General features: G+C 31.0%; 1 protein-coding gene across 2 annotated transcripts; it reads right to left on the bottom strand.

Annotated features, from left to right (window-relative positions):
* Positions 1 to 20: 20 nt before the first annotated feature.
* On the bottom strand, positions 21 to 9,799 carry Dcr-1 (Endoribonuclease Dcr-1). Of its 2 annotated transcripts, none has more exons than XM_076309232.1 (20): positions 9,585 to 9,799; positions 9,392 to 9,507; positions 9,156 to 9,315; positions 8,783 to 9,078; positions 7,795 to 8,723; positions 7,541 to 7,719; positions 7,154 to 7,305; positions 6,911 to 7,052; positions 6,598 to 6,828; positions 6,316 to 6,495; positions 6,006 to 6,219; positions 4,710 to 4,882; positions 4,449 to 4,627; positions 4,121 to 4,374; positions 2,889 to 4,051; positions 2,154 to 2,726; positions 1,836 to 2,067; positions 1,534 to 1,754; positions 590 to 755; positions 21 to 512 (listed from the first exon to the last, which is right to left on the bottom strand). In XM_076309232.1, exons 1-20 carry the CDS (start codon positions 9,642 to 9,644, stop codon positions 265 to 267), a joined length of 5,868 nt encoding a protein of 1,955 aa, XP_076165347.1. In that variant the 5' UTR covers positions 9,645 to 9,799; the 3' UTR covers positions 21 to 264. The 2 variants fall into 2 exon arrangements, with proteins under 2 accessions (XP_076165347.1, XP_076165348.1); XM_076309233.1 differs by having other exon boundaries at positions 6,989 to 7,052.
* Between the last annotated feature and the right edge of the window lie 7,648 nt (positions 9,800 to 17,447).

Below are 17,447 nucleotides of genomic sequence, written 5' to 3'. Positions count from 1 at the left end.
ACAACTTAATTACATGCACATATTTTTTATCGATAATCAAATTTCAAATAAACACTATTCCTTACATTTTGTTATATTCTTCATAAATCTTTGCTTTAACGTTAATGTAATATTACATTAAATTAGAATACATGAAAATTTCTTATATTACAAATTCATAAATACACTCATAAACATAATTTTAGAGAAATATATGTTTTAACATTGTTAAAGTAATTTATTTTATTTTTTGTACTCTATTTTATTTTAATGTTGTACGTGTTGTCATAGTTTTTCACGGGGATAACTCTGCATCCTTTTCAGTTTTTTAAGAGCACATTTTGCTGCAGTACATTTTGCAATCCTATAATTTCTTCCAATTCCTTTAAAAGAACCCTTACCAAAAACATCGACCGTAACTCTAACTCTACGTCCATCAGCTAATTTTTCTGGTTTCCCAAATTTCGCAGTTTCAGGTTCTAGTTCCAATAATTCACGAATTGGAGATTTAGGAACATTAGTGCTAAATTGTTCTGCAATAATAATATATGGATATTACTTTTTCTTTCTATAAAGAATACGTATAAATAAGAACAAGAAATTTAATTACCAATTTCAGTTTTCATGATAGCGTAATAAACACCCCAAACTGCATCTAAGGACATGCCACTATCCAAATAAATTGCACCAGCTAATGATTCAAAAACATCACCTAATGCTTTTGGTACCTCTACATCTTCAGCTGCTTCACACTCTTCTTCTCCAATTAAATAATACTAATGAACGATATATAATAATTAAATGTATGTAATTACACATGCATCAAAGAAGCAATATAAAAATTTTGATATTGATGAAAATATTTCTTTCAACAAAAGACAATGTTAAATGTAGGTATATTTTGGAAGTCATTAAAAACCATATATTCTTTTAGAGCATAATTCCACACGTTCTAAGGAATCAGAAATGTAATAGTCATTTATTCCAGAAATATTAGGCAAGTTATAAAAAATGCAGTTTATTATTTTTTATTTAAACAATTTTTAACAAATTAATGAAAAATTTTATAACGCATAAAAAATAATTAAATTCGGAATTTTTAAAGGAATATTTTTCCCTCGTAAATAAGTATATTATAACCTTTATCACTTCTAAACTGAAGAGTTATTGGTTTTTTCATTACCTAGAATATAAGTATTTTGTTATAAAAGAATTGTTTATTTCCAATCATTTTCATCACATAAATTTTGATTATTATTGCTGATTATTTTTTGATTTTACAAAGCACTAGTTTACTATAATTTTTCTAAATAATTTTTTGCACAATTTTCTAAATATTTTATTAATAGATTGTCATTCGAAGAAAATAATACCAAAAAGTTGAAACTAAACGAGTTATAACTTTGGTTATAAGAATTTTATAATATCCTCAGTACTTTTTGGATAAATAGCAATTACATTTTTAATTTTATAGAACATATAAAGTCATGCTATAAAAGAATATTTGGTTCCTGATAACTTCAAAAATTTGCCTATTTTGAACATTGTCCTTACCTCTTCACTAATGGAATGTCCATTTTCTTCTTGAATTCTAACAAATCGATTTATAACAGCACTTAAACCAGGAGAAAGGTGTCGAAAATATTTATGAAATCCACATCTAACAGCCAAAGAAGCAAATATAGTATTATTAACTAAAGCTGATCGTAAATCTGTTAAAGCACCCGGTGAATGTTGCCGGGCATCTTCATATAAATGTCTTGTTATTAAATAATCTAGAATTATAAATTAATATATTACATCTAATATTGCAAAAAATATAATAAAATTCAATCAATTGGAACTATTTATTTTACCTAAAACTGCATCTCCAAGAAATTCTAAACGTTGATAACAATCAGTCAATCTATTGGGTTGATATGAAGCATGAGTAAATGCTTGTAACAGATAACTAATGTCATGAAATTTATATCCAATATTTTTTTCTAATTCATCGTATCCATCAAGCATCAATTTTAATTCATGTTCTGGATCAGGAATGTGTCGAAGTAGAGGATTTTGTGGTTCTTCCAAAGTTCCATAACGAATCTGTAATAACATACTTCTCTTAAAGTATCCTTCAAAATCATAACTAAATTTTCATAATATTTGTAATTAAGATTAATTATAATGACCTGCGTCCATGTTATCTGTCCTTGCTCGTTTGTTCCTTTTATGTACGGTGTACTACCAGGAATTCTTTCTTTTGGTTCTATTTCTTGTATAATACAAACTTCTTCTGTGGGTAAAACGTGTATCCCTAACCAGGCCATAAAAAGTAATGCACCTCTAGGGCCACAAGCAATTAAGTATGCTCCGATTAATGCCTCCACACAATCTGCGATACTTTTATCAGGAATGCTATGTTGAGTAATTAAATTGTAAGGTATGAAACAACGTAAGTTGTCTAAATTATTTGAAAGTGTAGTATCATTACGGTCAAGTTCGCTCTTCATGATGCCCAATCTTTGTTCTGTTTCTCTAACAAGTTGAGTTATTTCAGTAGGATTTACAGCTTGTAAAGTTGGAATGTCAGCTTGGTTCCAAAGTGTAGAAGGTATGCCAGATTCAATTAAAGCTTGTTCAAGTTCCTTTGGAACATAGTAACAAGGAGGTAACCAATTATCATGTGGTTCAAACTTCGTTGCTATCATGCTTTCACCTAACATCTTTTGTCTTCCTAATCTGTATAAATTTAGATTGCTGACCTAAAAAATGTCATGATAGTTAGAAAAAAATTGTATTGAACAAAACAAATATATTTCAATAAAAGTTTATATAATTTATAGTATTAAAAATTAATGAATATAATATCAATATTATATAATGTTTATTTAGTAAAGGTAATTAATATTTTAAGTTTCTGATACCTGTTTAGATCTTAAGTGACTAAGTTTGCCTTCGTGAATACTGTCATATGTACAATATAAGTAAGTAGTTATAGCATATTTTAAAAAAGAATCTCCAATAGTTTCTAAACGTTCTAAATTAATACCATCATTTGCATTAGACATAGTTAAAGCTTGCAAAATTAAACTGGGACTTGGTCCTGAATGATTTTTTAACTCTGGTTGAAAATCAAAACTAAAAAGATTGTTGTTCAGGTAATATGTCAATTCCAATTTGTTAGAATCCTTTTTTATTAATTGCAAACTGCCGTTATTATTTAATATTTCCTTATTAAATTTATTAACAATCGTTTCTATATAAGCTTTATGCTTATAACTTGGCTTACTGACTTCAAATTGTGAATTACATGAATTCTTTCTTTTAATTACAATCTCAGTATTACAAGATATGAAAGACCCACTTTCCATTATTTCACATTCCCTTATTTTAGTAAATTCATAATGAGATTGTCTATGCTTTGCAATTAAAGATTCTTCATTCTTTTTCGTATACGACCATAAAATGTCGTTTGCATTTTTCTCAGTTTCTAATAGATCCAAGATCTTTTTATTAATTTCTTGTTTAGACATTTGTTTTTCATCTTCAACAGCTTCTGCAACATTCTCTCCCATATAAGAAATTCGCAGCCCTCTATTTTCATCTTCACTTTCATCTGAAGTATCGGCAAATCCATCACTGTAAATATCATCTGATTCATATCCTTCAAAATCTGACTCACATGCAGGAGAACCATATCGAACACCATTCCAGTTAAAATCGTTTGACAAAACATTTACATTTAAATCATCTGTACTAAATTCCATAGAATTCATTGCCATATCATTTGACCAAGTACCAATTTCTAATTCATTTTCATTATTTGATACTTGTAGTTCAGTTTCTATTTCATTAATATTCACCAATTGAAATTCATGATTTTGTTCGTTTAGATTTTCTTTTCTAGGTTTATTCAAATTATCTGTTGCATCTTCAAATACATCTTGACATTTATTATCAGTCGCATTATTTAAAGAACTTATTTGGATTATTTCATTCTTAGCAGACTTAGATTTTTCACATTCTTTAGATTTTTTTAAAACCTCTGCTAAACTCCATCCAAAGTCTAATGTTGGCCATTTAAAATCTGAAATAGATTTAAATTATGAATTTAAAAGCAATATTATGAAAAATATTTTTTTAATTTCATACATACTAGAATCTAAATTTTGCTGTCCTAAATTTATCATTTGTGCAACTTGACATCGTATTTGATTAGCGAGTAATAAGGCATTGATTCTATACAAAATACAAGGTAAACAAACTGCTTGTCTCCACAGGGAAGCTGGGAAAGGATGAATTGCACATAATTCAGCAACAAGGATTTGTTTTTGCTCCAGATTTTCCCGTTTTGCACGTTTTGTTTCTTCACTACTTGTAGGCAAAGCAACACCTTTTCGGTTCACATATCTAAAATGGAATTTTTAATAAATGTATAAATATAGCAATACCTTTATAAATATTACATTTGTCATAATATTTACCTAGGTGTCAAGAAATTTAATCTAGCTGATGTATGATCTACATCAAGCAAAGGTTGATCTACATTTTGTATTTGTATATCATATTTCTTAAGGTAATATTCTTCAAAAGTACTATAATCATCACCAGGAAAAGAGGACTTGGGATTTAAATTTGTGCAAATTTCAGCAACATAGAAATACTAAAATGAATAAAAATATATTATTACATTTAATATAATTTACGAAATAATTGTTTATTTTATTAATATTTTACCAAAATACCTGTGGTTGATCTTGACTCCTATACCAAGGCATAATCACTGCATCATGATATTTTGATGCATCAAAGTTAAAGTTCCTTCTGACCTCTTCAGGAACCTTGGTTGGCACTGCACTTCTACTTTTGTATATACACTCTAAGAAATCCCAATCTACTGTTACATCAGACTGTTTATCTACGAAAATATATAAAATATTAAATTTATTTTTATATACTATGCTTGATGTAAAGTGTAATAGATTTTTCCAAAAACTATTAGGTATAATGACAATATATTTTTTTTTGAATATGTAGAATTTTTGAGAATCTTGACTTGAAAAGGAATAGCACATAAATTGCATTCTTTAACAGGTCACATTAGAACAAATACTATTTATTTGATACATTTTTTCTTAGCATGCATAATTTAAGAAGCACAATGATAATTATATTTTAAGGAAAGTGAATTCCATACTACATTAAGGTTGTCATTGACATTGATATTACATGAAATTGTTAAAAGTAATTTCATGGAAAGAATTACACAGGATCTCATAAGTTTAGACACCATTTATGAGACTTTATTGAAGATAAAGTTATACTTGTAGTTCCCACAACAAAGGAGAATATAAACTAAAGAAATACAATACTTGTGTATCTACCATTTCACAATTATTACTAAAAGTTTAAGAAAACATGGCGACTACACAATAAATGTTAGAAATCAATAGCCCACACATAAAGCATTCAATGAAGCAAAATTCAAATACTAAAAGTGTTCTTATTAATGCCATCCACCAAATCCCTTGAAATTTATTTATTATTCTATCTTTTAAATTATATACAGTAGGAATCTAACGAAATTTCAGATTAAAAAATGTAGAAAAATATTCGATTTGTATTGACATGAAGAATTGATACTGAAATATGATTTCACACTTTTGTTAACATCCGGTACATGTATGTTTTTTTAACAATTACTATATTCTAACTAGTTAGAATCAATTAAACCAAATAATACTATGTCACAACCAATGTTTAACATCAATATAAGTAAAAAACACGAGTAATAGTCAGATATGTTAGTCAAATCGTATTAAATCAGACACATACTTAATGAATATTTAAAATTGACTTTTCTGAAAACAAAACTGTGTTTGAAAAATTTTTATTCTATACTTTATATTAATTTTCTCAGGTAGAATTATCATCTTTCTGTTTATATTGTCAGTTACATGACATCTCTGATTCAAATTAAATTTGATTTCAAATTAAATTTGAATTATAAGATCAACAATTTGAACTATATTTACACTTACTTAATTTTACGGGTACAATCATGTATGAATTTTCTGAAGCATTAGGATCAAAAAGCATTAGATACTGTTGCAATCTTAATACATTTGTAAAAGTATAGTTGACAAAAGTGGAAATTTTTTCTATCTGTACTTCGTTTAAAACCACAGTCTGTTTACTGAGTTTCAATTTTACATGAACTTCACCAGATCTGGTATAAATAGGAAAAGGACATAACTAAAACAAAAAGTTAAATATTAACTGTCATTATATGTATAATTGTAGTACGCATATAATTAATATTAGAAGTGCTTTTTGAAGTTTGTGTATTACCTTAGGAATTTCTTTTAATGTTATTATGCCAAAACCAATAGCTGACTCTTCAGGAGGGTAAATACGCCGACCTCTAGTATTTTGTTCTTCAGGTAAAGGACAACTTAGGACCATGTTAATGTGATATAAGTAAGAAGAAACATCAACTTTCGGTCTACAATCCGTTAATGCTTCAGCTGTCTAAAAATTATAACTATGATGTCAAAATATGAAGTAAAAAGAAATAAAAATTAAGACATCCGAAAGTTTATAAAAGACAAATTAATTTTTAATAGATAAAACCTTCTTATAATAATATTGTCTACGTTTAGTCGTTCCAGGTCGCGCTTCAGAAAAATCCACTTTACTTTCATCCGGTAAAGCCGGTACTTCTGCATCTTCTGGTTTAGCTTTAAAGTTTTCTTTCCCAATAGGTAGTAAATTATCATCTATTTCATTTTTTCTATGTAAATCAACACATAACCGCAATGCAGCCATCCGCCTTGCCATAGCTCTATTAGGCATAGGGTAGGACTAAAATAAAGTGTTAAATAAGTGTTTCACTAAGAATATTTTATGGTACATTCCTAAATTATTGTAAAAAAAAGTAATTTACCGATACAATGTATTTTACTGGAGAATTTATAGGGAGTCGTAAAGAACATATATACATAGGCATGTTGTCTACATTCACCTTTTCTGTAGACCATTCTGGTGTTAATCTTGTAAAAGTATCACTAGGTAATTTTGCACAATATCTGTTCAAGCCAATTTTATAAGAGTGTCAAACAATTAAACAAATTTTAGTAATACAACATTAGAGCCATATTTTTTTCATGCATTCATCACATCACATTACCTGTTTACCAATGATATAGCAGAATTGAAAGTGACTGAAGGTGCATCATCTCCATCAAGTGGTTTATAATGTGGTATCATAGCAGCATAGATATCTGCCTCATTTTCTTCTTCTTCAGTTGGTTCGTTATTAGAACACTTTACTAACAAAGTCTACAAAATAGATTGATGCTCTTCCATTAAAATTTTCGACTGGGACGGACACAGGTAATGAACCACATTAAATAGTTGATATTAAAACTGGTACACACTGAAGGTCATGAATAAATTAAATCCAATAGACAGTACAGTCATTAATCAAACATTGGATTTATTTCATATGTTTGATCAAATTTTACGATAATAAATAAAAATAATGAAGAAAGAACCATATACTATAGTATAATACCTTTTCTATGTAATGATACTGGGCTAATTGCCATACACATTCCTTTGATGCATTCTGTGGTACTAATAGTACATGTAACGCATCCATAGCTCTTGCTCGGCTCTTACACTGTACATAAGATTGATAAGTTTTTGGAAAATCATATCTCATTACAAAATTGCATTTTGGGATATCAATGCCTAATAAAAAGAGAATAAAATTATACATTATAGAATAATCATTATTTACAAGTATAAAATCAATTAATCCCAAACCTTCTTCTAAAATTGAAGTTGAAATTAATAAATTACATTCATGTATTCTAAATCTTTTTAAAACCTCTTCTTGTTTTCTATGTTCTGTTTCTAAAGCTCTTGAATAATCAATATCATCTGTATTCTTTTCAATTGCATAAAGAGGTGATAAGAAATGTAAGTCTTTGTCATATGTAGATATTTCATTTAATAAATAGAATAAAACTTTAGCTACAAATGCCTTATCTACAAAAATTACCCCACAGAGTAAATCAAGGTCTGTAACTCCACGCATATGACGTTCAGATTTAGGTAGTTTTTTATAATTTTCATCACTACCTTTCCAATTACATGCTGATTTTTTAATTTCTAGAAAATTATTTTTAAGGAAACTTCCTTTATTATTTCTAGATAAATTTTTTAGATTACTTTCGTTGTTCATTTTATTATGAGAAATATCAATATCCTTGGTATAATATGGAGTATAGGTTTTTAAAACTTGTAGTAATCGATGGACCCTTGGTGTTGTATACTTATATATTCTCTCTTTTTCTGATAAAGCTTCAAATGTGTTATCACATAAAGCTCGTATTTTTGTAAAAACGGATGCCACCATATTCAATAACAAATAATGTCTTTCATAAGGTGTTTTTATTTTTAATTTTTCAATCAAAATTAAAAGAGCAAGTGCAGCACGATCTGCACACCATGGACCAAGAGTTTCTAGTATAAGTAAAAAATCTTGCATCATCTCAAAGGGTTTTTCTGTGGGGTCCGGTATTTTTTGAATATCTTCATAAAACTCTTCGTTATAAATTTCTGTTGGGTCATGTCGATGATCGCGTAAAAATTCAATAGCATGTAATGTATAATTCTCAATAGTATTATGCAATTCTCCTTTTTCATTATTAGAATATTCCACTACATATTCTTTAGGTTTAGGGCTATAACTATTAAAAAAATCACTATAATTATATAGAAGTATGATTTTTTAAAACATTATACTTACCGTAGTATAGATAATATATCACTAGCTGTTTCAACTTCACATTGAAATATAGCTTCTACTTTTTCTATTTCGAGTCCTAATCTTCCAGGTTCTTGCATTAAATTAAACAATGGTACAGCTAATCCAATAATTCTAGGAACATCGATGCAAGTTAAAAAGGTTTGCAAAATGAACATTAATTTGTTATCATGTGCAGATTTATGGCACTCATCAACTATGACTAGATTTATCTGATGTGGTAAAATTTTTTTTTCTGCTAATAATTGTGCACATGTTTTAGAAGTTGTAGCTAATACCTAAAATAAAATGTTTATAAGTAATAAAAGGCAACAAAAGAAAAATAATAAATTATAGAAAGGATAATGTTTCTTACATAAGAAATTTCAAATTTTTCTGTAAATTCTGTAGACGAACAAGTATCACATAATAGAACTTTTAAATCTGTTAATTGCTGTATATAACTTGCTTTTATTTTATACTTTTCCACATCTGTCAATATATATAATGCCCGCTTTCCTCCTTTACTTAACAATCTAAATTTATTAAATAATAATTTTATAGTATTCAACAAGACATTGAAAGAATTAACTGATTTCAATTATACATTACCTCCTATTATTGGTAGCAAACTCTTGGATTAATTTTATAACAATAAAAGTTTGTTCGTAACTTTTTCCTAGACAAACAATTATGTTCTTCTCTTTAGCAGTATAAAATAATCCTACCTGCAACCATAAGTTTAAATATACCGTATATTAATTTGTTGTTATAAAATCCTTTAGGTAATTCAAAAAATACTTACTTGATACTCTCTAGGTGTAAAGGATTTTGTATAAACTTGATCATTTAGTGGAAATGCCATGGAGTCTATATCTTTTACTATCTTAATAATATGAAAATAATATTTTGTATAGCTTTCGATACCCTAATAAGATAAAAATGCCGTTTTATAAGCGACACCAAAGATACACTTATATTTTGGAGTTTTGTTACCTAGATCGTACACAAATTTTAATTTAAGATTAGGCTAGGGCAACTACAGAAAGACAATTTTTATATCTACAGTTGACGCCAGTTGGCGCTAGTTGGCGCCTGAGTAAATGTCTTCTGTTACCACCAGAGGCATTAATTTTTTTTGGCACGAAGAGAAAGTTACTAGTGTAGTACCATCCTAAACACTTGGTCGTGAGAGAAAGGGGCTTGGCGATACAGAGTTGGAGAGTTTCTCTTAAACTGGAAACGAAGCAATTGTTATATACAAGTGTATGTGTACATCTTACGGATTTTCTACATGAGAAAATTAATGATTATTTTAGCATCAATTCTTTGTGTGAGAGGATCCAAACTTGTTCCAAATTTGATGCTCTCGAACGAAAAACTGAAGTGGCCTATGGGAAAGCGACTTATACCATTATAATCTTGCGAGTTTCTACTTTCATTTGCAATAGGAATTTTCCTGATTGCCATAATCGATTGCGCGTTTCCATATTTAAAGCGACCGATGTTGTTTAGTACGCCCCAACCACGAATTTAAATGATTTCGATTAACGCAGTCGGTACCCTTGTATGTTAGTAGTATTGGATAAGCTTTATCAACCTGAACGAATCGTAAGCCATTTTTGCTTGCTCCTTATACTGTTTGTCTTTAAAGTTAATTGTACTTCTTATCGTTAGAAATGCATGTCGTGCAATGCATTTGAATTGCAACATAATATGTATTTTAAAATGCTTCTACTATATATTTCTTATGCTATTATTTTATATTCCATCACAATTTAAAAAAAATCTTTTTACGGTTTTCTATCTTATAACAATTCATAAATATAATACATCTTATTTTAAATACACAGTATAAATGAACATGCATTAAATTTAGTAATTCGATATTAAAGAAAAGGAAATGGTAAATGGTATGGGTATAGTGATATTGTTGGAGCAAACACAACAATGATTTAAAGAGTACTAGATGTCGTCAGAGAATGGTCGATATTAGTTTTAAGAACTGTTTTCATACCGGTGCAAAATGGTCGTCCGCTATGCGGTTAACGATTTGACTATTTTTCTTTTTGGGGTTTTTTTTTTCAGTTCCAAACCGAGAATTGCGAAGAGCACACGAGACTGTCATGGTTCACAAGTTATGCGTGACAGAACAGATGCGTGAGTTCTCTGCACATTATAAACTATATATTATAATCTGAACTTTACAACAGCTATTAATACACAGTACCATATATTTTTTTTAATAATTTTGTGTATATTTAAAGAATTTAAAATCTCAAACTAGAGTAAGCGAGAATTCTTGAAATATTATACATATTCAAATGATGATCAATTACTTACCGAAAATACGAATTACCCAGGTAGCACGAGTATTATTAGCAGCATATTTAGAGAAAGCTGAACTTAAATCCAGGGCATCTTCGAGGCTTAGACAATTATTTTTTGAAGTCAATTCAAATTCTAATTTTTATTGAAATAAAAGCATAATATTTTTCAAACATATAGATTATATTACGATATGGTGAATAAATTTAGGTGCATTATTTGTGTATTATTTATTATACAAAATGTTGGTAATTGAGTTCGAACTGATAGTAAAATTGATAGGATTGTTGTATAATTTCATGTACAATGCAGTCGTTTTAGGTGGCAATATGGCATTGCCATAAAACTCCTTGTACTGTAGATTTGATGAACAACCGGTTAGATCATGTATAGTTGTTTAGCGACTAGTTGGGAAGAAGCTCTCCATGATTTCAGTCTCGAAATTTCGGCCGTGCAGTATCGAATATTCAGAGCTACCGACGTGTTGCGACGCATGTACAGTACACGCGGTGAAAAAAAAATTTGATCCCACTATTACAAACGCACAATCATCACTAGTAGAGAAGCGGCCCCTTCCTAAGGGTACGTGTTGCGCGAGGAGGTGTGCGCATCAAATTATTGTACCGTCGAATACTCGCTGGTGCGTATGACAACGGCAGACGCGTACATTTTCCTGTCAGTAACTAGTAACCTGCACACCACGAGTTTAGGTCATGTTGTAATTTATAAGTATAAGTATTTCTTTAATTACATTCTTTACAGTAAATGCTTTGTATTTATCCGAAAATAAAATGGATTGCTTCTTCGGCCGAATGTATATGCTGGATTTGCTTGCTATTGCAGTATTTTGCTTGTTCCTGGTGTTGTATCCAATTCACTGTACTCTTTAAGCTGCCTCTGTGAAAGAACAAATTCTAGATTGTGTTTCGAGAAAAAATACCAGCCAGTTCTGGTTTTTAAACTTTAAACGAAGCATTACTGTATGAATGACAATTAGCATAGATAGATTTCATTGGTATGGAAAGACCAAGAAAGTTTGGATATAGACGAAGGAACGTTAGGGTCAGTTGCGTTACCATAACAGAGGAAATAAAAGAAAACGATCTTCTAAAATTTTTGAAATGGAGAATGATAACACCTTTATAAGAGTTGCCGGGGTCTTCTCTATATTATTGTTACAATACAACCGCACTAATACATTTTATCATCAAGTGTTTTACTTTTCGTTAAAATTTAACGTACGACAGGTCATTACATTGATACATCCCACGATAAATCGTTATACAATCACTTTTATGGAATGTTTGACTCGCATGTGATGTACCAGAAAATTGATGTAAACGAATTATGAAAAATCTCACAAAATGAATAGAGATGGAACTTAATATCCTTGACTGCCAATACGCAATACTCCACTGCTTGAGTAAAGTCGCCATCTTTTTCGACTGGCCACTCCACGCTTACATAGCTGTCTTTTGCAATATATGAATCAAATGTATTTTCATTTCGCTCATTTCTACAGATTACCAGGTTTTGATTAGTGCATCGATCTGCCCTCTCTTCTAGAGTTAGGTAAGTGAACAAATTACTAGTATTTTTTGAAATATTTGGAGTTGAAACTTTTCTTTATATAACAGTACAATTCGATATCAGAATCTCTTATGACCTTCAGATTGTTTCTGAACTCAGAAGTATTTTTTAAGGGTATAATGAACCATTCACTGCTTAAATCAGTCGTTTTTGTATTTGTAAAAATTCGAAATTTTTCCTTCATATTCGTCAAAAATTGAAATCGTAGTTATTTTTATAATCATCCTATTATACAATAACAACATGTTTGTGATTTAAAAACATACGAGATGCTTTATTTCCTTCATGTAGTTATTTTTTTAACCAGTCTACCTTATCCTTTTGGACAGTTTGTTTTTAGCGATAGATATCTATAAATTTTCTTGAAGTGTTCAGAAATTGATATAGCATTTATGCTAAATTCTCTTAAATATTCTTTGACAGATTGACACGTATTTTATTCGTTTAGAGAACTAAAGGGGCTATTTCCGAACAGACATTTTAAATGTCACAGACTGTTATGATTTGTATAAAGATAAGTTGTGTCTAATAAACGTAGAAAGTATTATATTTATGTAGAAGACAATTTTTTTCACATTGGCATACATAATTATGATTTTGCTGATTATATCCGTTTTTTTAATTCTAAAAAGTTTGGAAACAGAAGTGAAAACGATTTTGGAAAATTGGAAAAATATTGAACTGAAAATGTATATAAGTAATAAGTAATTTATATTTCATAATTCAAAGATTTATTATTATGTAGAATATTTCTATCGAATCGAAAGTATAGCATTATATTACATTACGTATTTTATATTTATAGAACTCAAAGCAAATCCTTATAATTGAGACAATAATTAACTTACTCTGAGTCGTGGAAATACTGTTTCAATTTGTTGTATTGCGAAACGGTGTTGGAGATTCTCATGAATTTTTCCCGAGTCTGTGTCATCCAGCAGGTTGACAATACTAAAAATAAACAGTACAAGCTTTATTATTCACAATATAGGACTACTACTTTAATTATTCTTTATTTCAGATAGAACAGTATAAATACTAATAACAGAAATGGAAAAATAGTATAAGGAAAAATATATTTTTCGCTCTCCTGTATTACACAACTTTTTTTACATATTTAACTGCCTTTAATTAACCTTTATTTGATAGTTAAATATCTGAGAAATATCGTATCAATATTTTTGTTGAAACGCGCATACGGTCTGCGCGAGTTCTTGGAACTCACCATTTTATGATCCATCATCACCAATGGACTCACAGTTTTCAATTTGCCAAATTAGTCACTAAGGTCGACGGTGACCATAATCTGGGGTTTTTGAACAGCTGCAAAACATGTGCGAGGCAATCAAGGACTTTTTCCTTACTTTCAATTATATTAGTATGATATATCCAGGCCAACATCGTGAAGGAACATTCCTACTTCGTGTTTTCCTTTTTTTCAACGAAAACTTAACCCAATCGCATACAACCATGTCCATTTCTCCAACACACAGATTAATTAACAAAAACACACACTGAATCTATCTAAACAGCAAACACACACATAAAAAACATCATTATGTGATCAGTATTCATTTCCTAGTCAACATTCTGTGAATCGTATTCACTCAGTCAACATTTATTCTATTATACATTCAGTATTCAACACACTTGTATCAACATTCGTTTCTGTGAACTTTTTGTATACAACAGGAATACCACATTTACAAACAGTTTACTTTCCATCGTTTATAAATTTCAACGATGCTAATAACGTTAATTTGTTCTTTTGGAAACGATGTCTTTGAGATAATGCTGTCAGTGCCTCGACGACTTTTGTACTGGTCGATCGAGGCACTGAATTGTAGTTACTGAATTTAAACACTAAGTAAATTAATATTTATAAATAAGACTGTGGCGGCGCTACCCACGCTTGCCACCAGAGGGAAACTCACCACCAACCGTTTCCCGTAAGTTCCCGTACCTGCTCCGATCGGTATATATACTGTAGGATCGGATTTTTCGAGTCCGCTTGGGCCTGTTTCGACCGCGGGCCTAAACAAGGCGGCACGTGCGGACAGACCCGGGTCGAGGTAAACATTTGGTGCCAATCTGTCTACCAGCTTTTATGATAGGCCCGATAATCCCTTTACAGGGGTCCTGCACGAAGACCAGGTGTGAGGATGCATGGGTATGAAAGAGAGTACCTGTGACTCGGAGAAAGTGAGGTATGCTTGGAAAAACGAGTGATTAGGATGGCCGAATGTCTGAAGTGAGAGAGACTGAGGAATAGAATGAAAGAGAACGAATAGGTATGACTATATAAAGTACGAAAGGAATGTTTGAAGGGACAGTATGTCACAGTTTGTGTCCTGAGTGCAAGAGTACGACGACGAGAGTATGTCCGAGGAGTGTGTCGCGGACAGTACGACGAAGACGTACTAAGACGAAAGGCCGGTGTAAGACTTAGGCAACAAAGACGATCAAGACGCGTGCCGAAGGCACAAAGACGGTTAGCTTAGTTTAATACGCGGTCGTTCTACCTTAGTAGAAAGCGAAACTAATCACCAACACTACGTTTAATACTTGTATCATTGTAATATATAATATCATTAAATATACTTTAATATACCGCACGAGGACAAGTTATTTGGGGGCTCGTACGGGGATTAATCACTCAAAGATCTCTTCTCCAGAGATTCAAGTGATAGGAAGAGAGAAAGAACAACAATACGATCCCTTACCAATCTTCCAATGTCCCGGCGTATAAGGCAGGGCCTGCTAGGATGCCTTACCGACGAGTCCACTAGCAGGCCCGGGATGAAACGCTCTCCCCACTCCTATTCCTTATTCCTTTCTCATACATTTCAAACATAGAGCCGCCAAAAGACTATGGATATATAAGAAAGCGAAGGTTAAGTGTACTGATGTGACGGTGTTCGGTTGAGTCGGGTGTTCGCTCGTCCTCCTCAGTCGAACCTTGCTCCTTGGAGTCGAATCTGAAGACTGGAGTCTGTGTCTGATAGCAACTCCGTGGTAAAGGAGTCGTTCTTTCTCTTCGTGCGTACTTGGCGTCGTTGCACACGTGGTTGCAGTTGTGTTGCGTTGCCTGAGTGTGGCTAGCCGCTGTCCTGTTCGAAGTCCTGACCGGTTATCTACATAGCACTTGACCGCCATGTCCCATAGCTTGGCCAGCGTGGGCCTGGCGAGAGATCCTGGCAGTCGTTCCCTTGTTTATAACTTCTTCCTGTATTATGAAACCATGCTGTTCCTCTTGAGCCTAGAAGTCCCTTGCAGTGCAGCCTTCTAGCGGAAGATGAGTGAGTTTCAAAAGTAGCTCCCATAGTCCTTAATGGCTGCAACTTCCGCTGTCCTCCCTCACCCAAAGGAATACGCAAAGGTCCCGATAAATGCAAATCAACATTTCTCGCCGACTATCATACAACGATTTTTTTTTCATTTGCGCATTCGAAAATTGCTGTGCTTTGTAGACATTTAAGAGATTTTATTTGCTTATTAGCAATTTATGTTTTAAAGAAGTTATGCAAAATGTTTCATTATGAAAGCTTTTCAGATAAGTATATATACACTGAAATGAAAAAAAATTATTTCGGCATAGTAATTTTTCGACTTCTTTCATTTCAATGTCCAAAGGGTACCATTAACGAATTTTATTTTGCTGCCTATATATATATATATATATACACATTTATCTAACTAAATATACTTAGCTACAATTTGTTTAAAAGTGTTTAAAAGTTATTTTTTCATTATATGCATTTCTTTTGAAGTTATAATCATTTGTAACGAAGAATTACTAATTTTTCGCTCTATGCACTTTCTGCTCCATTGTAGGACCAACAGAATCTACAATTCGTAGTTTAGTCGAAAAATTCGATATCATTGGTTCAATTATTGATCAATGGATTCCAATACCTGTTCACTAGGTCAGTACAGTGCAAAAAGTGAAGAGAATATTTTTGCAGTAAGGGAAAGCGTTGTCGAGAATTAAAATTTATCGATTCCACGACATTCTCTAGAATTAGGCATTCCTCGGACTTCTTTACCGTATTCTCTTCACCAAATGTAATCATGGTAGACGTTTAAGCAATACTATACTTCGTGTATAATGTCATCAAATGTACTTTAAAATAAACAACGAAAACCGGATTATTTTTTGTGCTTTTCATTTTATATCGATTAAAAATTCTACCTTTTTAATCTTATAGAAACCTTTTAATAAGATATACTGTCAAAGGACCAGTATTAAAATTCTAAACGGAATCGATATGTATTGTAAGTGAATGGATCCTACTGCGAAGAAAAAATTAATTGTCACGCGTAACTGAAAACTAAGAATTAAATTTTCAATTGAAATTGAAATCTAACTTTTCAATTGTAATTTAATGCAATTGTAATTTATATTTTACTTAAATTGATCAATCGATTGAAAATATAACTATCTTGAAAAAGATAGTCCCGAGTCTTTTTGACAGAACGAATTCGTGTTAATTAGTAAATGATTGGTAAGTATATTAGGGATGTGTGGAAATTTTCCTAGATGTAGATAGAAAATAAAGACGAAAATTTGGAAAGTCAAGGTAAAATAAGTACGAAAGTAGAAGATTACCAATTAAAAAGTTTGACTTGTTGAAAGAGGTTTGGCGAAATAGAAAACGCATTGGAATGAATGAAAGGATTACTGGTAGCTTGAAGAGAAGTAGGTGATGAGGAGGCAATTGGATATTGATGCGGCAATGCAGATAGTTTC

Source organism: Ptiloglossa arizonensis, chromosome 4, assembly GCF_051014685.1.
Source record: "Ptiloglossa arizonensis isolate GNS036 chromosome 4, iyPtiAriz1_principal, whole genome shotgun sequence".
In the NCBI taxonomy this organism is placed as follows: domain Eukaryota; kingdom Metazoa; phylum Arthropoda; class Insecta; order Hymenoptera; family Colletidae; genus Ptiloglossa; species Ptiloglossa arizonensis.
Note: the sequence above shows the minus strand (reverse complement) of the source record. Positions and strands in the feature narration are given on the sequence as shown.